Source organism: Cryphonectria parasitica, assembly GCF_011745365.1.
Source record: "Cryphonectria parasitica EP155 unplaced genomic scaffold M406scaffold_1, whole genome shotgun sequence".
Taxonomy (NCBI): domain Eukaryota; kingdom Fungi; phylum Ascomycota; class Sordariomycetes; order Diaporthales; family Cryphonectriaceae; genus Cryphonectria; species Cryphonectria parasitica.
Window position 1 is genome coordinate 5852041 of NW_024468909.1, and position 23782 is coordinate 5875822.

Consider the following 23782-nt stretch of genomic DNA (forward strand, 5'->3'; position numbering starts at 1 on the left):
CATGCTCCCTGTTCAGCGTTTAGAATTCATAGCGAGGTAAATGTCTCCCTCTTCCATCGCACAAGCCAGCACACGAGACGTCGCAAGACGGTACAGCACTGCAGATGTGTTGCACCGGCCTAAATCTCAGGAATTGGCGGCCAGCAACAGATATCATTATTCTACCACACGTTTGATAATGTTCGCCACGAGCCAAGTCTCGGCCCCCTACCCTCTTCCCGACCAAGGTCTGAAGCCAGCCGCAAAGCTTCACATGATCTTCCCGGAAAACACTTATTCTTCATTCGCCCCTGTTGTTTGCACCAGCAAAAAGAACGCCATATTCACCAATGGACATCCGATATCCCCGCATCCACCCCGTAAGGCAGTTCCTTTTTCTTGAACGAGTCGTCCCTTGCAAAAGACCGTATAAGTTGCGCCGCCGAACCTTATGTCATGCATTGTGGGATTTTATGATTCTTTCTTCTTGTCTTTTCATAATCCGTAGCCTCGCCCTAACCAAAAGACCAGGATGCTCTCATTTCTACTCTTCACCGATCCTCGATGAGACCTTTGCTGGTTTCCTTGTCGTATCCGATGATCCTGGTGAGGTAGTAGAGCCTGTCACGCTTGTCAGCTTTCTTGTTCTCGTACGCAACCAATTTGTTCATCATGATGAGATGGCGGGTACTACTCACTTCTCCAGGTAGATGTCCTGATCCTTGACATCCTCAAACTCCTGCTGGCACTCCATCCACGCTTTCGCCCGGTTCTTGGGTATGGTCTTCTTGACGGTCAACTCAAACTTGCCCGTTACGGGTCTATGATCCGATACCCGGACCTCGTGCCTTCTGTAATCAACCTGCCGTATTCTGCCGTTGCCGCGGAATAGCAGGCGATCACACCAGGCCGGGCTGCGCTTCTTCTCGCTCGAGTCGTAGTTGTCTGTCCCCACGTCGTATTTGTAGGTCGGCGCAAAGGTGATGGGCATCTCCTCGAAGAAGCGTAGCTTGAAGTCGGGCTTGCGCCGCCGTGCAACGAGAAGCTGGTCTCTATCGAGTAGCTTGGCGAGGTTGCCCTGCTTCACGGCCATGACAACCGTATCGCGGCTCATGGTGTCGATGCGGTAGTTCAGATCTCCATTGAGGATGACGAGCTCGTGGTCGAGGATCATGGAGCCATCGCCGCCGCCTGCGAAACTGTCGATGCAGATGTTGGGATCCCGCTCCGGTGGCATCAAGTTGGCTTCGAGGATGGCAGTAATGTCGTTGTTGCGGCTCTGTGCCTGAGTTTGGCCCGCTGCCAGATGACAGTTGAAAAAGCAGAGCGAGGTGTCGTCAACCAGGAAGCGCACAATGATCCCGCCCTTGTTCCCGTGCAGGCCTCCCATGCCTCGTTTGACCTCGGCCGTGCTGAGCTGAGTGATCCGATCCCTCACGTCGGCTTTGACGAAGATGCAGGTGAAGAGACCGACCATGTGGATCGTCTGCAGGAGGTGGTAAAGAGTGCCAGGTATGTAGTCGTCCAAGCTCCTGATCAAGAAGTCCCTCCAATCTCTGTACTGGTGACTCATGCGCTCCTGGTCTGACTCTTTCTTCTTGGATCGCAAAAACCGCTTTGCCGTGGCGGTCTTGTCCTCCAGATCGACCAGCTCCTGGAAGCCAAATATCAATATATCTGGAGAATCACTGTTCTGCAACAGATTCTGTATGAAGACAGAGTCCGCATCCGAATATCTTAGACTGTTCGGCGTCGATGCGCCAGCATTCCATGTCATGATCATGGCCTTGAGGGTGTCGAATTGACAGTACTGGACGTCTTTCGCCTTCATCCGCTCTTCCAGCCAGTCTTCTTGAAGCATGCCGTCCCACACCCTGATCGTGTTGTCGGCGCCCAGAGAGAGCACTTGGTGGCGGCCTGATTGGTAGCAGCCTGATCGGTCGGCAATGATCTTGATGATCGGATTGTCGTGTGCCTGCCACTCCTTCTTCACAACCCACGGGCTTTGAGTGGCATCGTAGACGTACATCCTGCCGTTGCTGGATCCCGCCCATATGCTGCCGCAAGACCCTTGCAGCGAGTTGATTTTGAAGGTACTGATGTTGAGCAGTTCCAAGCAGGTGTAGTCTGTCCTTGAATATACACTGACCTTGCCGTCACTGTGGCCAAAAAACACTTTGTCAGGTGCTGATGGCAGGAGACAGCCCGAGGTTATCTCGCCAGCACTCTCCTGGTATAGGGATCGGAGCAGCACCTGAAATGGAGCCTTGCCGTCAAGAGTCGGGAAAAAGACGCGAACCTCTTTCCCAGTTGCGTGCCATAAGTGATCACCAACAACCATTGAGAATGAGTGCCCTTTGGGAACCCGGAAGGACTGATCTGGGCGGTCCGTCATGTCGGGTACATGGTCGTCCTTTGCTGCCCAGATATGTAGAGTTCCAGCATCGTCCAGTGTCCATATCTCGTTGAAGTGTCGGTAAATCTTGATAATTTCGTTGTGAACATGTGCTCCGGGTCGTGTTGCGACAACCCCTGAGGTCTCGATATCCACCTCTAGCAAGTCGCCGTTGTTATTGCCTATCCATAATCTCTTGCCCTCCTCGTCCACATTCGCTCCGGGCTTGAAAGCCACAGCAGTTGCCTTCAGCCCTTCTCCGTGCGCAAGACTCATGAGCAGCTCGCCGTCCCTCAAGCTCCAGACCCTGGTCAGATGACCTGAGGCACAGACCCGATCGCCGCTCACATCGAAGTTTCGTGGATCTGACTTGGTTATGATCTCATGCTGCCCGTGTTTGATATAGGGAGGTCTCCGGTTCACATTCGAGGCGTCTGGGTAGCCTATGTTGACCGCGCCAGCTGATTCTGCATGCCTGGCGGGCACAACCGCACCAGCATCTCCATGCGGCTCGCTAGGAGGCGCAGAGGCTGTTGCTGCCGGTCTTGCCTCTTTCCACGCCGCGTTTTTATGGGAGACGGTATTTGACCTGCCCTGTATTGGCCTGCTTGGGGATGGATTTCTTTGGATAGGTGTAGAGACCGTTCGCTTCTGGTTTGGCGTAAGCGGTGGTATCGTTATTGCGGCGGGCGTTGAGGCACCTGGTCTTGGGGGCCTTGGCGGAGGTATCTTCGCAAAGGGTGCAGATGACTTGTCGGATATGGTGCTCAGTGGCCTGGCTGGTAGAGTCGGCTGCTGTATCTCCCCAGTAATGTTTGGTGTAAGTTGTCCTTTGGCAGACCCATTCATCTCGGCCTCCTTTTCTCTCCGTCTACCTGCAGTCGCGGGATGCTGCGGCGGCGGCGCGGTGAAACCAATCTGGAGCGTTCTGGCCTTAGGCACTGGGTCCTTTAATGGTCCTGGTCTCTTGGGCAACGCCGGCGGTGACTCCTCGCCCATACTTGCAGAACCGCTGCTGGGAGGGCTGCTGAAAGGGGAGACCCTATCCGAGAGATTTGCTCTTGCGACGTCCACGGTCCCATCTGCCATCCATGACCTTCTATTCGTGCCAGGGCCGTCCAAGCTGGAGCGAGGGCCGTCCTCCCGCTGTCGTCGCAGTTCTGCCGACCTTCGAGGAGGAGGAGGCGACGGAGGCTTAAAGGCTGGCTTGGCAGCTGGGGACCTGCCACGATCTGAACCCGATGGACGAGTCGGGATCTTGAACTGCTTCCCAGGGCTCGGGGATATTGCCGGCTTGATGACATCGTCTGGGTTCAAGAGATTCTCGTCGTTTGTGGGGAAGGCGGGGGACGGGGCCTTGGGCGGTGAGAGCGGAGGCTCGACGTTGAGTTCAGGAGCCTCGAGTTTCGGTCGAGGTGTCAGTGGTGGAGGAGGAAAGGCGCTGCGCGCTGGGGAGCGCTGCGACAGGCCAATCTCCTTGGGAGCGGGAGGCGCGAGGCCGGGCCTCTTTGGGATCGGCGGTGCCTCCTTCGTGGTCGCGGCAAGCAGAGAGTCTCGAGAAGGAGGGTTTGGGGACGTGTTTCGACTTGACGGCTGCGTGTGTTGCGAGGGCTGGGCTGGCTGGGCTGGCTGTGGCTGGTCCTTGCCCATGTTCTCGAAATGCGACAGGAGGGAGGAAACGGGTTTCTGCTGTTGGCGTCAGTGAATTTGCAGACAGTTGAGTTCCTTCATGTGTGGGCAGGACATACGATAGAAGAGCCATCAGGCCCTCCCTCACCTTTGGGAGTTGCCATGGCTTGGTGTTGATGTCGTCGTCGTCGTGGTTGTCAGTAGCTGAGGAGGAACACCCAGTGAGGCAATGGTGGGGATTGGGCTGCTGCAGGACCCATCACTCCCAACAGGAGCGGTGACCCGTGGTTGGCATGTGGCTCCGCCAGGACCAGATAGTAAGTAGTGAGTGACGATTGTATGTCGTGGTGTCACAGTGAAGAAAAAGCGAGCATTGAAAAAGAAAAGAAAATAAGGGGGTGCCAGCTCGGAGCAGGTCACCCAGTTTGCTCAGCAGTATTAAGGAAAGAAAGAAGGCTCAGGCCTACAGAAGGTTGGGAGTATAGGAGGAAGGTAATCTTTGTTGGGTATAAACTACGATGGCCTCTTCTGAACGCGCAGTGGTGCAGTGTAGTGCAGTGCAGTGCAGGTGGCCTGGTCCACATTTCATAGGTACAGTACAGGCGCTGCTGGTATGAACTGGGCTGTGCTGTCTCTGATTGCGTCACAGGCTCTCCATCACAGGGCTAGAGCTGCTTATTTCTCCGGGGTGGAATCACTTTCTATTTAAGGACTTTGCAACCAAAACAATTGTGCTTTTGTAGAATTGCAGAGCCTCCCAACTGCAGAAATAAAATGTAAAAGAGCAAAGTCAATACTTTGCCAGGAACTATCATGGTATCAAGTCAAGGCAAATGAATGCTACGGATGATCTTCTGCCTGTGTATAGCATGCCTCGTGTAAGTACCCAAGACACAACAAGTCTCTGCCGCCATTCCCGTCTCACGTCCATCTTCTAAGCTTAGGCCACTCACTGGCTGGTGTGTGCCACGCTGGAAGCCTTGGCAAAAGGCTATTTACACTTGCAGTACTAGGTAATACAGTACACTCTGACACTACCTGCCTCAATGAGCTGATAATATTAGTCTCTTTGTCATCTTTGTATGTTTGAGAGTTGGGAAACGTTCCTACAAACTGTTGTTAGAATAGAATAAGGTTGGCTTGGCAATGGCAAGGGTGTGCTTTTCACAGAAACTGCATTCCCATCTGATCATTAATTTCAACTAGCGGAATTTCTGGAAATTGCCTTGATGCATTTAGAAGGCGGTCAATGTTATCTGATACAGCTGAAGCATACTGTACATAGTACGTACTGATATGAGAACCGAAGATGCTCCATCAGAGACGGCCTGGCAAATGGCAGCCAGTAGAGGATCAGAAATACATGGGACGTTTACAGCTATGGGAATGCATGACGAGACAGACACTTCTTGGTACCAAGTAACGCACAGTCTGTTCCTGACCTTCGGATAAGAGATTGGGGGGCAGGCAATGCGGGAAGGTGGGGCGGGGAATTTTTAGCCATGACACCTCTGCGCTAGTAAAGAGCTCCAAATTCCCGCGCCGACAGAAAGTACTCAGCAATCTCCAGCTTTACACCTAAAAAGGACGTCACTTGGGCATACAGACAACCTCATATCATCTCCAGTTCAGGGCTATTGACGCCATCTCCATTCTCTGCAGGTACCTCATATTTGATTATCTCCTTATTGTTGCCGATCAGCTCAACATATCCTTACGGCCAAAATGAACACAGTGGGTTTCCCAGAGCCATTTCCAGGTCGTACGATCCCTTTCATCCATCTTGTACTGACGCCAACTCCCGGATAGGTCAAATCTTTCTGGTGCGCAAGATCCTTGAGCAAGGTGATGGAAACGATCCATAGCTGACAGATACCGCCTTTAGGCTGGGCTGGGGCTCTCTCTGCGTTGGTAAGAAGACTGTCCGATCATAATCACATCGACAGCCTCATCTAACAGGATATCCTCCGTAGCTGGAGCTGGCGCATATGTCGTCGCCAAGCGAAGCATCAATGCCGATCGACAGGCCCGCCTTGAGGAGCAGCGGAAGAAGAAGAGCATGATCGAGTCGCTCGAGTATGGCAGCGATGTACCGTCCAAGCCTGGCTCCTCATCCACAATGGGAGGTAGTGTAGGCCCGCGGAACGGGGGCGAACCGAACATGGACCCCGTAGGATCACCGAGTAGGGAACAGTGTGAACCCGCTCCGACGAGACATGCACCGACTACAGAGAAGGAGCGTGTTCTGGAGAAGAGCAAATATGAGAGCTCAACACCATTCCGAAGCAAGAAGGGCGATCGATTCTCAGATATGTAAGGACTGGGCTCAGCCGCCGCTTTCCACCATGGTAGCTTCTGCTTAGGAGAGAATCAGAAGCTTAAGTGGGCAGTCCCTGAGGTTAAGAAATGCACAGAAGGGGCACATGCCGATCGTGAAGTACTCGAGGAATATGGCTGGTCAGTGAGGGACATGCTGAAGTCGTGGGGCAGGCAAAAAGATGCTGGCTTGGGAGGCCAACTGAGCCATCTGCGCAATGAGTGCGCATGTACAATAATTTTCAGGTATGCCAGAGAGAATGATCATATGGCTTTCACCTTCTCCCCTCACCATACACAATTGAAAGGAGACCCTTATCCCAGACGCGAATGTATAAGTGTCGCTACGCAAGGAAGAAGGTATAGCTAACTAGATACCGGTTTTGGAAAGCCTGACACCGTGTATAAGGAGCTTGAAGAGCAAATTCCCGAACCTTCATGGTAAATCAGTCTGGGCGAAGGCCTGCGAAGTCAAAGGAAGATAATAAAGACGGGTAAAGCAGAGAGAAATTGAGAAGGGAACAGTCATTCATTGTTGGAACGGTCCCTCATGGATGGTGTGTAGCGGAAGCCTTACCGTCAGAAGGGTGTCAAAGGTGCCGACCGGCCGGGTCTAGTGCGCGGCCCCACCCGGTCTAGAATTTAGGCCATCCCCAGACCCCTGGAATCTTTTTGCTTCAGCTCCCTTGTCGTGTTAGCTCTCTCAAGCCAAGTCAAGTTTTGAGAAAGTAAAGTCTCTTTTACATCTTCCCTATTTCTCCAATACTCTCTTTCTTTTCCTCTCGCGAGGCACTTCCTCCGCACTCATGACAACCTCACGTGCCTAAGTACCCTCTGTACCCCTCCTCCTTCCTGGGCAAAAGAGGCACACGCAGCCGCTCATTACCCCTCGAAGTCTCACCCATCATGGCTGCCGCGCAGCTCACAATCGCAAAGGCCAGCCTCCTCGCGTCTCTCCTCAAGCCCGATGCCGATGCCGACTTGGCCCCGTGCCCGCGCGAAGAAATCGAGCAGCTGCACGGCCTTCTTAGCGCCGCGGCCGCGCGGTGCTCACCAGCCAACGTTCAGGTTTGGAACACCACCACCGCTGCTCCAATGCCGCACCATCTCTGTTCTCCAGGAGATCTAAACATGTGCTTATATTCTTCTCTCGCCCGCTACAGAAGTGCAAGCAATGGATGCTGAAACATCTGGCCCGGTCGCCCGCAAGGACAGTAGCCCTGGGCAAGTATCTGCTCGCCCTTGCCAACACACAGCAGCAGCAGCAACAGCAACAACAGTCTGGCGGTAACGTCAAGAATGGAACCGCACCTAAGCCGTCCGCGAAGAGGAGGAGGTTGCATTTCCTGTACATCCTGAACGATGTCTTCTTCCATGTCAAGAACCGCACACAAGACCGAAGCTTCCTCGATGAGCTCGCGCCGCTCCTCCCAGCCCTTTTCAAGAGTGCTGCGGCATTCACCAATGTTCCCAAGCACGAGAAGAAGCTACTCGACCTGATCCAACTGTGGCAACAGCAAGAATATTTCCCAGACCCGCTCGTCGATCAACTGCGCGCAGCAGTCGCAGAAGGACCCAAGTCCACAAAATCGGAGCCAGGCGGTGGGGATGTCGCACAAAAGACAACGACGGTCTCGTCAGCATCCAGACGAGATGCGCCTTATATCCTCCCCTCCATGCACGGCGACCCCTCCGCGCCGTGGTATGACCTTCCCGCCGCAAATTGGCTCCCCCTCATCGAACCGAACTCGACACGACCCATGAACCCCTCCATGATAAAGCCGCTACAGCTTGCCAGCGGGCCTGCCGACAAGAACCTTGTCGAAGCCGTGAAGAAGCTGCTAGGCGATGTGGACAAGATTTACTCCAAGGACGTCCGGCTTGATGGAGACGCCTCGGTGGTGGATATCAGTCAGATGGGCGAGATCATTGAACGGGATGAGATGGGTGATATTGTCGGTAGTGAGACGTACTACGGCTGGTCAAGAGCTTTCTGTGAGAAGATGAAGGCGAGGCGGAAGAATGGCGATGCAATGGACATTGATGACGACGACAGAGGGCGGAGGGGCTCATCACGCTCAGCCAGCCACAGTCGATCTCCCAGTCCTGGTCGAGATAGAGGTCGTTTGTCGAGCAGGAGCTCATCTCTACCAGTCCACAAACGACGTCGAATCTCGGACTCGCGGAGTCGAAGCCCGAGCGGGGACCAAAGTCGAAGCCGATCGAAGAGAAGGGACGCCAGCTGGAGTAGATCCCGTAGCAGACGGAGGCCCCACAGCCATCGACGCTCTCCCAGCCACTCCCCTCAGTCTCAATCTCGATCCCGCTCCCCACCACGGCGAGGACAGGATGACAGATCTCGCTCACGCAATTCGTACTCACCGCCCCAAGCACTTGGTTCCTCTGCGAACAACACGCCAAACAACTTTCAACCACCAATCTTCATCCCAACAAACCCGCCACACCAACAATTTCATCATCCGCCACCCGGCCCTCCCAACTTCCTCGCCGCACCTCACTTCCCACCAAACGCCGGCGGCTTGCCCCCTCCGCCTCAGCCCAACTTCGACCCTTGGAATGCGCCGCCGCCGCCGCCGCCACCCCCTCCACATTATCAAGGCCAGTGGCCTCCTCCCCCGCCGTACGGCATACCGCCTGCCGGGCCTGGTCTGCCACAGCCTGCAGCTCAAGGCTGGTTTCCGCCCAATAACGCTGGGATCGCGCCTCCGATGCCGCCAGTGCCTCAGCAAGGGGGATGGGCCGGCGGCTGGGCTCCGCCACCCCCACCACCGCCTGGACCACCACCTCATCAGCAGCAGCAGCAGCAGCAAAGTGGTGGATATGGCTATGGTGGTCGAGGCGGAGGAGGGGGAAATGGCGGGTATCGAGGCAGAGGCGGGTATAACAGGGGCCGAGACTGGTGAATTACTGAAGGGAAGCTTAAAACACTTGAAGATGACTGGACCATGTGGGTTGGGTCACGAGTGAGCCGGGGTGATGTGTCCCCTCATTCATAGCCGCATTCAATAAGCCTTGCGTGGCTGTAAATTAGAAAATCTAGCAGTTGTATGACTTGACTCGAAGAGAATAATCGGAGACAATCGAGTACAAACGACGTCGCATGGAAAGAGCAATTCTGTAAATAATACCAACGTTGTGAGACCATGATTTTGTGTGTGTATGTGTGTCTCTCTCTGCCTCCCACCTAGAAGAAGACCATCGAGTACGCCGTCTTTTGCCCTAGACTCTGACGGGTTTCAGGATAATCGGTCGTTGAATAAGAAAAGAATCTGTACAATAAAAGAGGATTCCCTCCTGCTCCAGCTTGACTCATCGTTCCCTTAAAAGACCGATCCTAATCCTCCTCCATGGGTTAGAGAGGAGAAGCCTTCCATGAAATCCGCCTTTGGTTGCCTCCCTTCTTTTATAAAGGTCGCCCCGTATTCCATGTCAACTCTCCTGGCCGTCCATCTTCATAAGAACCATACCTAGGCTTCCTTGCAAGAAAGCAATCGGAGTAAAACCTCAACTTAAACGAACAACGCTCGCTATGGTAAGACGCATTCAGCGATTGTCGAGCCCGGCCAGCAACAGAGGCCATGCATGCTGGAATGATGGTCACCACACTACTCATCCCCTTTCACACCAGTCCCCATTCCCAAACTCCGTCTGTGCGCAAACACACTCTCCCGCGAAGGCAGATCGAGTCAACATAGTGGCTCAAGCCTCTGCGCTTATCGCAAGAGGCCAGTGTCTATTTCCCCAATGACAATCTGGCGAGCCTCCGGAAGTTCACCTGTTGTAGTCTCTGTTCTGGCTAGATAGCAATTGGAGAAGCACGGAATTATCATCGCTGGCTTCTTGCTGAGCTCACCGAGTCTTGCCTTTCGTGCATGACAGGGCGGTCCTGCAGCCTCAGAGAATCGAGCCTCTTCTGGTTGTCTTCAGTGCCGTCATTGTCCGTTGTCTGGTTACCAACCTTCCCGTTCGTCTTCTGCTTGTTGGCCAGCTCCTGGATCGCAGCCCACTTGCGCTCTCTCTGATTCTCCCTCGCAGCGGCGCTATTCTGATGCTCAGTGTACTCCTGGGAACAGTCATCAAAGAGCTGGGGGTTGATTTCCATGAAGAGCTTCATGGCGTTGTAGACCATGCCATGGATTGTCCTGCCCGATTGTTAGCACAGGGCCACACGAAACGAAACAACAGACAGATCTCCTTACCGATTCCAGTGGCCCTTGGAATTCTCGTACAGTGGTGCGAACATGATGGGAAGGATGATTTCCACGTTGTCGCTGACGAGATTGCAGAAGTACTCGTTGTTCCAAAAGTACAGAGCACGCTCTGCAACCTGGAAATGCGGGCTTGCCACCGACTTGGCCAGTTGATGGAACAAGGGCTCCTGAACCTTTGCGAATTCTGCCGGATCCATGACCTCAAAGATGTCCTCAACCTCATTCAGAAACATGACTTCCTTGGTACTGTTGACCTTGGGCCAGTATCGCAGAAGGCCGAGCACCACCTCCTCCGTGAGGGACGCATCCTTCTCCAAGAACTGGACGATGCAGTAGGCGAGTTGCGGATGATACATACTCAGGCTCTTCGCTTTGTGCAACGGTATCAGGGTGCGGGTGAGGAACAGCTTGTGCTCCTCCTTCAAGGGAAGGGCGAAACCATTAATAATGGATCCGAGAATCTCAAGAAGTTCGGCCACCCCGTTGAACCTCTCCGTCTCGTACACGAAGTGGAAGAAGACATTGTTGATGGACCTGCGAATGAAGCTTCGCAGGTTAAGGAACTTGCCATATATCCGGTGCAAGGTCGTCTTGAGGAAATCTCTCTCGCGAGGGTCTTCCGAGTCAAACAGCTCAAGGAGGCGGAGGACAAATCCGTGGTCGATGTAGGCCTTGGCGATATTTGTGTTAAAATCCTGACTCTCGATGAAGCGCAAGAAGAATTCGTAGACGACCTGGATGTGCGGCCAGGCCACTTCCAGAACGGGCTCGTCTTCCTCCGGGTCAAAGGCCTCGCCCTGGGGGTTCATGGGCGGGGGCAGAGGGCGGAAGAGGTTCTTGGAGAACATTTCGACAACTCTTGGGTACATCGGCTCGGTGATGACCTGCCGGTTATTAGCGACATAGTCGAGCAACTCGTGGAGCGCCAGCCGCTTGATCTCCTTTGACTTCATGTCGCCGCTGGCATCGTTGAAGTCGAAAATGACATTGCACTGATCAATCTTCTGCATGAAGAGCTCTTGTCGACGGTTGGGCGGTACTTCGTGGAATCCGGGAAGCTTCTCCAGCTCGCGGTGCGGCGAGATATCGAATCGAGATGAATGCTGCCGCTTGGGTGTCCTGAGACCTTCAGGGACGTCCTTCGGTGTGGACGCAAGGCGATCGAACATCAAGGACTTTTGGCCGGCCTTGGGGGGCGCAAGGTCGTGGGGCATCGTCTCGGCGGCGCCAGGTGGGGGGACGTGCTATCGTTCAGAAACATGTCAGTCTTGCCGCATAGCTTAGAATAGATGTCCTTGGGATGGAGCTCACAGGTGCACTGGGGCTGATGATGACGGTGGGCGGCAGGGTGCCGCGCTGGGGTGCAGCTCCATTTGCAGGCTGGGGCGAGCCACCACCAAATGCGCCGGCTCCCTGAGCAGATGTCATGTTGCTGAGCGGTGACTGCCCTGCGGCGCCTGCACCGCCTTCATTTGTTCCAACACTATTCGGAGGGAGAGGCTTGTTCCGGATGTCGTTGAGAGTCGACGTGGAGGACGAGGGAGTGATCGTTGGGGAGTTCTGGCTAGCCGAGCCACTGTTGGGGGAAGCGGTACCGTCTTTTGAATCCTTCTTCTTGGAAGACTTGTTCGAGTCCTTCCCGCGCGAGAGCTGCAGTCGGGGCTGTCATTAGCGTGTCGCGGGCGGTCTGACTTGGAGGGTACAGCAGAAGCGCTATAGGAACGCAGCAGCAGAAGCTCAAGTCCAGGGCGCGTGGGCTTACTTACGACTCTCTGGCTGAAGCGCTTCATCTTCGAAGACAATTGCTTCTCTGCTAAAGATGGTCAGTAACGTCGCCGCCAGTGATTGTTTCACGTCGTAGCCGGGCAGAAGGGGTGTTAGGTGGAAGGAGAGAGCGGGGAGGGGGGAGGGGGGGGCCGCGAGCAATCCCGGGCGCGGGCGCACCAGGCTGGCCAGGAATGTGTTCGTTGGACAAGCTTATATCCAGTGATCGGGAGCTGTGAAGCCAGAGAGGAGAGGGGGGGGGGGCAAGGATGGGCGATAAGTGCTGAGGACTATCTACCTGTTCAACCTCGCAGAGTAGCAGGGAACGGCGGTAGCAGCCTTGACGACGGATCAAAGGGGGTTTGGTCCACGTCCAGGCCAGTCTCGCTGGTTTGTTCTTCGAGGGAGCTGATGATGTTGACGGGTGACGGGCAGGGCGGCAAGGCGTGAGAGCAATGCTCAATAACCAATTCGCCAGCCGAAAGGTGAGTTGATGCGCGACAAGGGGACCTTCCGCGACGACGATGCAAATGAAGCTTCGATTCAGAGGCCAAAGGCTCGGAGGAGTGAGGTCGTGATTCAAGGAAGGGTCGGCGACAGGGGTTCGTCGTAAGCGGGAAGCAGGATGATTTGAGGAGGTACAGTAGCAGCAAGTTCCGGCCCGTAGATGATTCGCCAGGGGTCAGGTAAGGGCTGGTGGTAGGCAAGTTCTGGGCGAGGTAGGTGGGTAGGTATGGGAATGATCACAGCCCCCGAGCGACGTCGTTGTGTGGGTAGGTCGCGAAGACAGGTGAAGCGTGCCGCGCGCAGGGTGCAGGCGCGCAAGTATTATTTACCGTTGGATGATGACGAGCCGTTGGCGTCTTGGGGGCCTCTGGAGGGCATCCGTGGCCAATTGGGCAAGCACCTGCAGGAGACGGAGGGTGCCTCTGAATTTCTCCAATCCGATGGAAGAACGTTGATCTTCTTGGGTGGAAGGCAAGTTGAAAGACGGTCTCTTCGTGTAGTGGAGGGGAATAGGAAGGGAGCGAAGCAGGATCAGGTTGTGGTCGGTCGAGGCTGAGTTGAGGGTGTGCAATAAGGACAGGACGTTCAAGAGACTGTACTGTATAGTACAGTATTTGGCGTGTCGATTGATGCCGTAACGACGACCCAGGTTCCATCAGCTCCTGGTTGGGGTGGTGCGGCGCTGGGCCATTCGCTTCTAGGTTGGTGCCAGGCTTGGTCCATTTCGTGTGGGGCTCAGGTGGGAGTGTGCAGAGTGCATTGCATTCCAGGCTTGGTTGATCATTTGACTGGGTTGACTTGGCCAAATTACTGATGCATGGACCGGGGGACGGGGGAGCTGCTGAGCCGTGAGGGTCTGCCTGGGCCTTAGCTAGTCCTAGTCCTATTGCTCAACCAGCCGTACCTGCTTTCCGCGTAACACGCCCCAGTGGTGCGCCTAGCCAGATGAGATGGGCGAAGCAGGAACTTGTTCTAGTGGCAGCATCGACCCTGCAGGGCCAAACTTCTCCTCTAGCCGGGAGGGGCTGATGCGCTAAAATTAGAGCCTGACTCCAGCAATTCGAATGTACAAGCCACTGGGCCAGTAGGCTGACGACTGGTCGCCAGCTGGTGGGTTCAATATCAGACAGGCCTGCAGCACCCCAGTGAATCACCGGTACCTCTGCATGAAGAAGATCTGGCAGACGCACGGGTGTTATTGTCTTACTTCTTGTTGTGTCTTTCTTGTCTTTATTTCTTATCCTACAAGCAGACATACCCTTGTCAAAAAGAGGACCGTCAAACAGGAAGTGACTACTCCACAAATCGTTTCTCGCCTCTCGCCTCTCGCCGCATACCCTCGCTCCCAAATGTGAAGTGGGCACTGCTTAACGAATCACCGCTTTCAGCAAGGTATCAAGGGCCTCAAGCAACCATAAGCATATCGTTCAGGTCATATTGAAATAGAGATAGGCTCTTTATACCTCGTCACAGCCTTGCCTTCAGCATGCAGGCAATGGATATTACCGATGTCGAGGAGAGTGAGGCAGCTTTGAGCCAGGAATCAGACTCAACCTCTTCTTCGATTGATGATGAACAGGATGAGCAGGAGGATCGAGATGAGCCAGATGAGCCAGATGAAGATGCCGAGCAGGAGGAACAGGAGGAGCAAGAGGAGCAAGAGGCACCCCAGGCCCCTGCCTTCAAGATCCCCTCAAGGACCATCTCTGCTGTCGAGCACCCGTTCCTGATTATGGACGTTGACAAAGGCCTGAAGACGTTTGGTCCCAATCCACAGTTTCAAGCCGTAAGCTGCATTTCATCGGTCCCTTCTTAAGAGTATGATGGTGACTCTCCGTCCAGGTCCTGGATGCCGGAAACCCTCAGCTTTCCGTGCCCATCTATCTTCACCCTCAAGATCCCACTTCGCGACCAATGATGTCTCACTACGCTCCATCTCACAATGTCGTTTTCAAGATTACGGTGCCCAGAAGGACCGGGCGCAAACGCAAACGGGGCAGCGATGAACCGTGGCAGGGGGATGTTGATGAGCTCACCGAAGGACTGGACAAAAGCTCTTCCCCAGCATTCAGATCGAAAGCTCAACTCGATGAGCCCAAATCCCTGCGGAGAAAGTTACAGGACAATGCCGGTAAATACCAGGCTGAGGCTGTGGGAATAATCAAACATACTCATCGATACCGCGGCATGGTCGACTTCAACTACTCGATGAAGAACAACGCTTTCATGAACAATTTTACGGAGAAGATCATGTCAGGCGACGGTATGGTCTTTTGTTTCTTTGTTCTTTTTCTCTTTACTTTCTCTTCTCTCCTACTGGTGCGTGGTAATAATGCGCTGACGCATGCTGCTTGGCTTAGTATCGAAATTCCGACAATTCTCTGTTCGACCTGGAACAGACACATCCACAAATCAAGATATTGTCGCACCACCGCTGATGACACAAGTTTCCATTCCTTACTACTATCACTACTCTCAAAATCCCTACGTGAGGGCGGTCAACAAAGACGACGGCGGGTTCGAAATGGTCAACACCACTGCCAAAGTCAAGTCCGTCGGCCACTTCATTGGCATACGGGATCCCATTCCGCCGGCCCCCTCTGGCCGGCCAAACGTCAGGGACCCTCTGTTCGACGATGTCGTACGCGCTATGAGGGTGTGCATGGAAGAACGGCCAGTCTGGACACGACGATCCATTATCAACCGGCTTGTGACCCTCGCATACGACCCCGATCACCCGGAGAAGCGAATTCCAGCGAATTTATCCCAGCAGATCGTCAAGAACGCAATCCAGTTCGCAGGCTACCAGTTCAAGGGCGGGCCATGGCGCGATGCCCTGGTGAAATACGGTTATGACCCCAGGGCAGATCCTTCCAGCCGCATTTACCAGTGCCTGATATTCCGGCTTCGACGGCTCGAGATCGGCATGATGGGTGAGATGTGGCAGGAGATCCGCAAACGCGACCTCGCGGGCGTCAAGGGGACGATCGACGAGAATTCCGAGTCGCACATGTTTGATGGGAAGAAATACAGCGAGGACGGTAAAGTCTGGCAGGTATGCGACATCACCGACCCGCTGTTGGTGAGACTGCTTGCTGATGCTCCTGTGCGGCCCACATGCGATATTGAGGGGAGCGGCTGGTATCATCGGGGGCTGTGGGCCAAGGCTCGGGCAATCATGAAGTGCAAGATGCGCGCGATCCAATTCGGCCGCGAGCTGCACGATAGCGACTTCGAATCCGCGCTCCAGGCCCGTGATGCGACGCCTGACCTGGACACAGTCAAGAGCATCGCCATCCCGACACCAGACCTGAAGCTGACCGAGGCGGAGTGGGAGCTGGTCAGGGGCAAGAAATACAAGACTGTAGGCCGGCAGCGCAAGGATAAACGCTCGGCGTATCTCTTTCCGAGCAACAGAACACCCAAGAGACTCAAGAAGACGGGTCTGGCTCAGTCGCAGCCGCCAGAGGGCGACGGTCGCGAGGCCGCTGCCGAGGACGAAGAAGTCCTGCAGACAGTTGAGGATGAGAACGGCATTAATCCTGGTCTGCCGAGCGACTACGAAGACGGCAGCGAGTATGACGAAGATGAAATGGATGATGATGATGAAGAGTCTGAGGAAGAAGACGATGGTGAGGATGATGAGAACCTGGCTGAGCATCTTCGACTCGCGCGCTACGATTACAGTGATATCGAGCAGGGAGATGATGATGAGGAGCCACAGGATGACGAAGATGAAGGAGAGGGAGGTGGGCTGAACCATTAATAACCTTACCAATGCTATTTATTATTGTGGCCATACTGTCTGCGTGCATCAAAAGTTTCCAGTCAAAGAATTGAGATCAATGGCACCAGGTAAGGTCATAATTGTGCAATCCAAAGGATTGGAATGGCAGACGCTCCTCATAATTCGTGCCTGTATAAGTGAGATGCCTGCGCAACCACATTTCTTGCCTCTCCTGATTTCTCTAGAACAACAAATAGCAATCCGTCTTGGTCCCAAATCCCCACTTCTGTGGCCTCTTATTCATAGCCTCTCTCGCTTGTCTTCATCTCTACTTCCTTTCTCACTGCACTTGCAGAATCTTTGTCTTGCTCGCCTTCTGCTTGAGCATGCCCTCTACCCATACTCCCACTTCCTCAAGCGCCTTCCGTGGGTTCTTCTTCCTCTTCAGCAAGAATCCTTGGAGTTCTGCGGGCGAAAACTGTCCGTCGGGGATCTTCTCGGCGAACTCTGCGGCGATGATCTTCAGCTCGTCAAAGGTCAAGTCGAGCCTCTCATCATGCAGCACTTCGCTCGTGGAGACCGAGCCGCCATTCTGGAGCATTGGTTCTGACTCTTGGGGGTAGCCATTAGCCTTCTCGGACTTCTCGTCCGGGCTGGCATGTCCGTTGGCTTTTGAAGCGTGTCCGTTGGCAGCAGCAGTATGCTTATGCTTGGAGTCCGCCTCGTACATGCGTTCAAAAAGTTCCCTGGCTTGCTCCTGCGTCGCATTCGTGAAAGCAACCTGCAGGTCCACCCGTCCAGGTCGGATGAGGGCATCGTCCAGCGTCTCGGGTTTGTTCGTGGTCATGATCAGCACCCGGCCCTCGTGTGAGGCGACACCATCGATAGCGTTGAGCAGGCCGGACAGGGAGATGCCTTTCTTGTCCTCGTTGAAGGGCTTCTTGAGCTCACGCGCCAGGTCCGACACCTTCCAATCGTTAGCTCCGCCTCGCTCTCCGTCGCCACCGTCCCCCTTGCGCTTCCTGCCCCCACTCCGACCCGGCTCGCCGTTGTTGTTCTTGGTGGGCTCGTCAGCAGCCTTCTCGTCATCCTGTTCCTCATCCTTTGGCCTGGTCAAGCCCGCCGTGTCGATGTCCTCAAGGAGGACAACACATCGCCTAGGCAGGGAGTTGAACAGCGCCAGCAGGTCCTCCTCCGTGAGCGTCGGCTCCAAGAGGCTGATGACGAAGATGTCGAGTCCGAAGACACCCGCCAGCGCAAAAGACAAGCTCGTCTTGCCCGTACCCGGCGGGCCGTGGAACAGATAGCCTCTCCTCAGCGGGATACCACGGTTCGCATACCAATGAGGCGTGGCAGGGTGCAGGTACTCGTTGATATCGGCCAAGACCTGGATCTTCTGCTTCACATCCAGCACGACCGTCTTCATGGGCCTGACGGGCCTCTGTGCGACCTGTGCCCACGCTCCCCTTCCGAACCGCCGGTTACCGAGCGCACTGGGCCTCTTGACGGTTGTCTTGGAGTGGTGATCGCTGTAATAGTTCTCCTTGGCCTTCTGCAGCATGCGCTTGATCGGCTCGGGACTGCGGCCGAAGCAGGAGATGGTCAGGTTCTCCCGGTCCTTGAACATGCCACTCCCGCTGTTCTCGTCGTCCATGAATGACTCCTGCTTTCTGGTGAGGCGAAAATAGTTGCCCTCGAACCAAAAGGCGTGGACGCCCAGGGCAGGGATGAAGCGTGGCGGCATCTTGGCCTCTTCATTGCTGAAGTTAAGATAGACGCCCCCGCCGTCGGCGGAGATGCGCGTCGAGAGGACCTCGGCCTCGTCTTCTCCTTCCCAGGCAGTCTTGCTGACGGTCTCGGCTGTGAGGGCACGAGAGTTCACGAGGTGAGGCTGCGCAGAGAGCCACTTCATCAGGTGCATAAAGATCTCGTCGCTGGACGAGACGTGGATGGAGGAAGTGAGGTAGTTGCTGACCAGCTGCTGGACGGTAGTGAAGAGCTGCCTCCATATGCGATTAGACGCCCAGAGGAAGCCCAGAAAGCTAAGAAATACGGTCGGGTCAACGCCTATGCGGGTGCCGATCGTCTGGTGTAGGAGCATGAGGACCTGGACAATGGGGTTGCGTGCGCCCAGCAGGGCGATGATGGATTCGAGGCCAGGGGTTGCTGTGATGTTGCCCGTCATATTGTCGCTGAAACTTCCGCCGCCGCCGCCGCCGCCACCGCCGCCATGGCCGAGGCCACGACCTAGAGATTTGAAGTCCATTCTGAGGTCTGTCGTGGAGAGAGACGTGCACAGAAAGATGACGAGTCCTTACCGTGTTTGTGGGGAAAGGGCGTTTAGAACTCTGCCCTGATATTGTGAATATCTGACGATCTACACAAAGGTCTAGTGACAAATGTTGGCACCCGTCTTTACCTCGTAAAACTTCGTCTCTTACCACAATCTTCGTAAAGAAGGCTTGAAGTAATGGGATGACCAGATCAAAGAGAGAAGAAGAAGAGAAAAAGGAAGGAAAATTGAAGGTTGATATAGGGAAAGAGTGAGGCAGCCTTCAGTGATCACCATGTATGTGGCAAAACGTCACTCACACCCACTAAAAGAGTGGGTCTACAGCACTATTTAACGGGTCCTGGTGTAAGTGGTACGTATTTGGTACTCAGCCAGCCAGTGAGCTGCCTGAGCTAAGTACTTTACCTAGCTACAACTCAACAAGCGCGAAGAGGAACTGCCGTGCAGTGAAATGTACAAATGCACACTCTACGATAAGAGTCATAGTTATATTATGGTAGCCACAGAAACATCGATCGTCCAGGTATGGGAGGCAGGGCAGTGAGCGGTGTGACACTGCCTCTCAAAGCTTTGCATTCTTTTTTTCCCACAAACCCCGCTCGCGTTGCCTGTTTTGAAAATCGAAATGAATGACATACACACATACATACATACATACATACAGGGGAAAAAACACGAGCATTGCAAGGCTCTGCTATCAAGTGGTAATTTTAGCGAGCAAAAGATGACTCTTTCTCTTTTCCTTTTTCGTCTGCCTACGCGGCTCTTGTCGGATGGTGGCGGCGTTTACGGGAGCTATGCAACCCGACGTACGCACCAGAATTCAGGTTCGCCCAGCGTAATGCACTGCTGTAGTGCTTCCAAAACGGCTGCTGTGCATAAGCTCCGTGAAGCATATGTAAGCCGGCAGACCGACACGTCATAATTTTTGGGTCTCGTGTTGTGTTGGTAAGAGGCCAAAGTGCACAAATCGAGTCTCACTATTTAAGAGTCTTTATGGAGGGTTCAGTGCAGGCAGCAATCGGGGTTTAATTAGTCTAGCGACGACCTTTGGTTCTGGATCCGCTCCTCGATATGCTCACCGTTTTTTCTTCTTCTTCCCTTCAGGTTTTCCTTCTCCAAGACTCGTTGGTGTTCTCAGAGGAGCCAGAGGGGGCGGGGGCATAATGGAGAATGCGTGAAGGGTGGATCAATTATACGCAGGCAGCACCAAGTCGATATGTATAAGCAACATCCGAGTTCCGCTCCAACACTCTCAACACTGATATCGACATCCACCTGTGTACCCTTCACAGCCTTGCGCCTAAATTACAAGAGAATGGAGGAGAGAGAAAGAAAAGGATCGAGGGAATCTCATAGGCGAACCTCGTCTTATGCGTCAGGAGAACTGAGCTGCCCGACTAATCCATCCCGTCTTATTGACAAAAGCTGTGGGCCTCGGTGCCCAGAGTTTCACCGCGACACCGCGCTCTCACTGCTATCAGCACTACGAGATGAGCTTTGTATGGTCACAAGGCTGAAGGAATATAGGCGAGCGATGTCCCGCGGTTTGATTCGGCCAGCCGAGCCGTCCGCAGTGGCTAACATACAGTGAGACTCGGTCCCAAGATGTGTACCGGTACCCCCCTCCCAGAATGAAGCTGTATCGGCTTCGGCGCAATATCGTTCCAGGAAGTGAAAGTATAAGTATTAGACCTGTGGTTCGCCTTCATGATTGTCTCCCGTCGTAACCATGCCACCCCATCCACACTCATATCTTCTTTCGACTGTCAAGACACCGACGACACCTATTCCTAATTCCAGTACCACGCTCAGCTTGGCAGTTTCACACCTAGAACAGATTCAAGAAGAAGAAGAAGAGTAGTAAAGATAAAAGAAAAGCAAGAAAAGACATCATGACTGTCTACGCCGTTGTTCTGCTCAAGATCCACGACCGAGAAAGATATCAGATCTATCAGGACGGTGTCATGCCGTCCATCACCAAGAACGGAGGCAAGATTGTGGCTTTTGATGAGGATCCCAAGGTCATCGAGGGCGACTGGCCCTACAACCGCAGTCTAGTGCTGTCATTCCCGAGTGCTGAGGATCTCAACAATTGGTACACCGCGCCTGAGTACCAAGCCTTAGTCCCGCACCGCTGGCAAGCCTCGACCGGTCAGCTGGCTGTTCTGCGCAGTTTCGAATGAGTTACTCCATCTCCGCCTACCTTTCGGCATAGTGTTGCAGCAGAAGGGATTTTGAGTCAGGATACAGGCATGGCAAGCGATATGAGAGTAGGTGCTTGTGAAGCTGAGGGAGGAGATCGATGAGGGACGGGAAGGGGGGGGGGGGCTTGTTTATGAGAATGCATGGCTCCATAGAATCTCATCTCCAAAGGGTTTAGACAGAGGCAATGATATGCGCCTGTGGATTAAAATCTCCCCTCAGATCCTCATTTAATATGTATTATTCTCCTATTTCAGTTTGACATTGCAAGGTCCGGCCCAGATGGTCATGCAGCAATGCACGGTGCCAAACTCTACCACACCCAACTTTCCGATAGGTACAGAGAATTTCGCAACCCGCGACCGCTCAGTGCGATATTTCAAAGCGGCCGCACATATAGAATGAACAGGCCAAGAAAAGGCTCATTATCAGGACCAGGGGACAGGGATACCGACATAACAGGCGACCGAGCGTAGCACTGCAGCTCAATTCATCTAGGGTACTTTGTTCGAGTGGGCCATAAGACTAGAGAAAAGACGGTTTAACCATGAACATTCTCACAGGCCAGGAGATCTCGGTCGGCTGAGAGGGAAATCCGCTGTCCTGGGAGTCGATGCGCCACTCCGTGCTTTCTCATCCACCCACAAGTGCCCGCCGGCACCCTCCAACAATTCGATGCATCCCCGATTTGCCGTCCTTCTGGCTAGGAAAAGGGGAGTGTTGTTTGCCGAGTTTCTGGTGTGAACGCTGGCTCCGCGCGTGAGAAGTTCCTTGATAATATCTAGGTTAGCGCTCATAGCCGCCAGGTGTAAGGCTGTGTTCCCGGCGTAGTCGGCCCTCTTCAGCAACTGATGGTTCACCTCGTCCCCTTCGAGCATTTCGCGGACCTCCTGGAACTCGCCCCTTTCAATAGCATATCCGAGTGCGGCAAATGCTGCTTCTGTGGCAGTGAGCTTGATCGTTGCCGAATCTAATGTTCCCGCCGGGTGGGAGAAGCTAGGACTCGTCATCTCGGTCACTATCGAAGGTTGTATGATTAGCTGAACATTTCCAAGACCCTCAAGAGACCTGTTATTCGATTGAAAAGCCGACTGACGAAAGAAAGAAAAAAGGCTGGTTCCTTACTTTCTCCACGTATGGAATGCGCCATCTGGGCAGTGATATCGACATAAGAGAGGCTCTGAACAGCTAGAAGATAGCCCAGCTTCGTCAGAGCAGCCTCCGTCGTCAGGTCATGGCCGAAGACAACGCCTGCTCTGCCCAGAATCGTGCCTGGTGCATATAGCGGCGAGACGAAGCCGTTTGTACACTGGCTGACGTTGACGATGACGATGCCTCTCTCTACGGCCTCACGGATGACCTTTGTCAGACTCCCGTCCACACCTCCTGGAGCGTTGCCCACTGTGCAGCCATTTCCAGTCAGCATTAGGCCAGCAAAGATCAGGATGGGGCATGGATGAAAAGTTTGAGGATCTGCCCTCTTCGGAAACTTTCCGTTTCACGAGGGATGTACATCATGTTGGCCAAAAGAACGGTGCAGGCAACACACATGGAACTGGGAAGGGGGGAAAAAAGAAGAAAAGAAGAAAAAAGAAGGGGGGGGGGGGGACGCACTGCCGAATGTCTCAAGAATGAGGCCTCTCAAGTCGGGAACACGGAGCACTGAATCTACCATCTCTGGCTTGATGCCGGGAAAGATGCGCAGACAGGCCACATGTGCTGTATCGATATATTTGGTAACCTGAAACTCAGCGATTCTCGTCGGTCGACGAACAAGCGCCCACTTCACGTCAACCCCGAGACTCGTCACCTTGGCAAGAGGCTCGCAATTTGGGCTATCAAAGGCCTCGAATGCAGACGCTGAAACTTTTGTCGTCCTGTTGCCTCTGAAAAGGGTGTGATGGAAGAACAGGCAGACCTCGGGAATCACAAAGGTCCCGGCGATGATCAGTGAGCCCAGCAGGTTGTCCACAGCGTCGGACTGGAGGGCAAAAATGGAAGCCTGAGAACCCGTGAGAATGACCGGCTTGCCCAGATCCGACATCATGAAGGACAAGGCGGATGCAGAGTAGGCCAGGGAGTCCGTGCCGTGCAGTACCACAAAGCCATCGAAAAGGTGATAGTTCTCCTTGACCGTCAGGGCGATCTCGGTCCAGCCGACAGAGGAGATGGAGCTTGAATCCAGCAAGGGGGAGAACTCGAGAATACCATAGCGAACATGTCGCGAATAGGCAGTGGGCGGGGTGCGGAGGGAGTTGAGCGCGAGTTTCTCGCCGTTCTTGTACGCATGGAGCTGCACGGGGGCGGAGGAATCGTTGAAGGACGGTCTGGGCGCCATTGCACTCTCAAGAAATCCAGTCGCTGGCACCAGGCCATCTGGCGATGGCTGCATGCAGATAGTGCCTCCCGTCATGATAATGAGCACTCGAGACTCGAGATACTTCGTGTCCAGGTCGCCACCGCTCGACCGGGGCATACTGACCGGGCTCATCGTGAACCGCTGGTTGTAAGTCTATGGGACGTTTAAAACTATGGCCGTCAGCGCAATTGCTCACAATTTGTTTTGGGAGGGTCTGCTGATCTTATAGTCACTACAATCACAGAGGACGGCTTGTTCCACTGAGGAATCGTTTATTAAGAATTTTTCCAGCAGGCAATTAGGAGGATTACTACTGTGGGGAGCAACAGCTAGCAGTACATACCTGTTCTATAGACGTGTAATAAATAAAAAGAAT

General features: G+C 54.0%; 8 protein-coding genes across 8 annotated transcripts; 4 read left to right on the plus strand and 4 right to left on the minus strand.

The window, feature by feature from the left end:
- Positions 1 to 673: 673 nt before the first annotated feature.
- On the minus strand, positions 674 to 3223 carry M406DRAFT_34469 (uncharacterized protein; the record flags this gene model as incomplete). The annotated part of the gene is made up of 1 exon (XM_040922001.1): positions 674 to 3223. One exon carries the CDS (start codon positions 3221 to 3223, stop codon positions 674 to 676), a length of 2550 nt encoding a protein of 849 aa, XP_040781941.1.
- Positions 3224 to 5728: 2505 nt separating this feature from the next.
- M406DRAFT_344428 (uncharacterized protein) lies at positions 5729 to 6610 on the plus strand (the record flags this gene model as incomplete). Its single annotated transcript, XM_040921975.1, has 3 exons — positions 5729 to 5765; positions 5876 to 5914; positions 5977 to 6610. 3 exons carry the CDS (start codon positions 5729 to 5731, stop codon positions 6318 to 6320), a joined length of 420 nt encoding a protein of 139 aa, XP_040781942.1. The 3' UTR covers positions 6321 to 6610.
- Positions 6611 to 7497: 887 nt separating this feature from the next.
- On the plus strand, positions 7498 to 8265 carry M406DRAFT_246754 (uncharacterized protein; the record flags this gene model as incomplete). Its single annotated transcript, XM_040916424.1, has 1 exon — positions 7498 to 8265. A coding segment is annotated over one exon (768 nt), but the record flags the coding sequence as incomplete, so codon positions are not given.
- Positions 8266 to 9437: 1172 nt separating this feature from the next.
- M406DRAFT_344429 (uncharacterized protein) lies at positions 9438 to 12341 on the minus strand (the record flags this gene model as incomplete). The annotated part of the gene is made up of 4 exons (XM_040921976.1): positions 9438 to 10482; positions 10540 to 11795; positions 11863 to 12201; positions 12318 to 12341. The coding sequence occupies 4 exons, from the start codon at positions 12339 to 12341 to the stop codon at positions 10167 to 10169; spliced, it is 1935 nt and encodes a 644-aa protein (XP_040781944.1). The 3' UTR covers positions 9438 to 10166.
- A 2153-nt stretch (positions 12342 to 14494) lies between these two features.
- On the plus strand, positions 14495 to 16183 carry M406DRAFT_226956 (uncharacterized protein; the record flags this gene model as incomplete). Its single annotated transcript, XM_040915755.1, has 3 exons — positions 14495 to 14608; positions 14665 to 15085; positions 15183 to 16183. Coding segments are annotated over 3 exons (1536 nt in total), but the record flags the coding sequence as incomplete, so codon positions are not given.
- A 706-nt stretch (positions 16184 to 16889) lies between these two features.
- Positions 16890 to 18734, minus strand: M406DRAFT_248021 (uncharacterized protein; the record flags this gene model as incomplete). The annotated part of the gene is made up of 1 exon (XM_040916499.1): positions 16890 to 18734. One exon carries the CDS (start codon positions 18732 to 18734, stop codon positions 16890 to 16892), a length of 1845 nt encoding a protein of 614 aa, XP_040781946.1.
- Positions 18735 to 20737: 2003 nt separating this feature from the next.
- On the plus strand, positions 20738 to 21300 carry M406DRAFT_285834 (DUF1330-domain-containing protein; the record flags this gene model as incomplete). The annotated part of the gene is made up of 1 exon (XM_040918643.1): positions 20738 to 21300. The coding sequence occupies one exon, from the start codon at positions 20738 to 20740 to the stop codon at positions 21026 to 21028; it is 291 nt and encodes a 96-aa protein (XP_040781947.1). The 3' UTR covers positions 21029 to 21300.
- Positions 21301 to 21505: 205 nt separating this feature from the next.
- Positions 21506 to 23523, minus strand: M406DRAFT_344431 (asparaginase-domain-containing protein; the record flags this gene model as incomplete). The annotated part of the gene is made up of 4 exons (XM_040921977.1): positions 21506 to 21572; positions 21693 to 22065; positions 22173 to 22448; positions 22662 to 23523. 4 exons carry the CDS (start codon positions 23521 to 23523, stop codon positions 21542 to 21544), a joined length of 1542 nt encoding a protein of 513 aa, XP_040781948.1. The 3' UTR covers positions 21506 to 21541.
- Between the last annotated feature and the right edge of the window lie 259 nt (positions 23524 to 23782).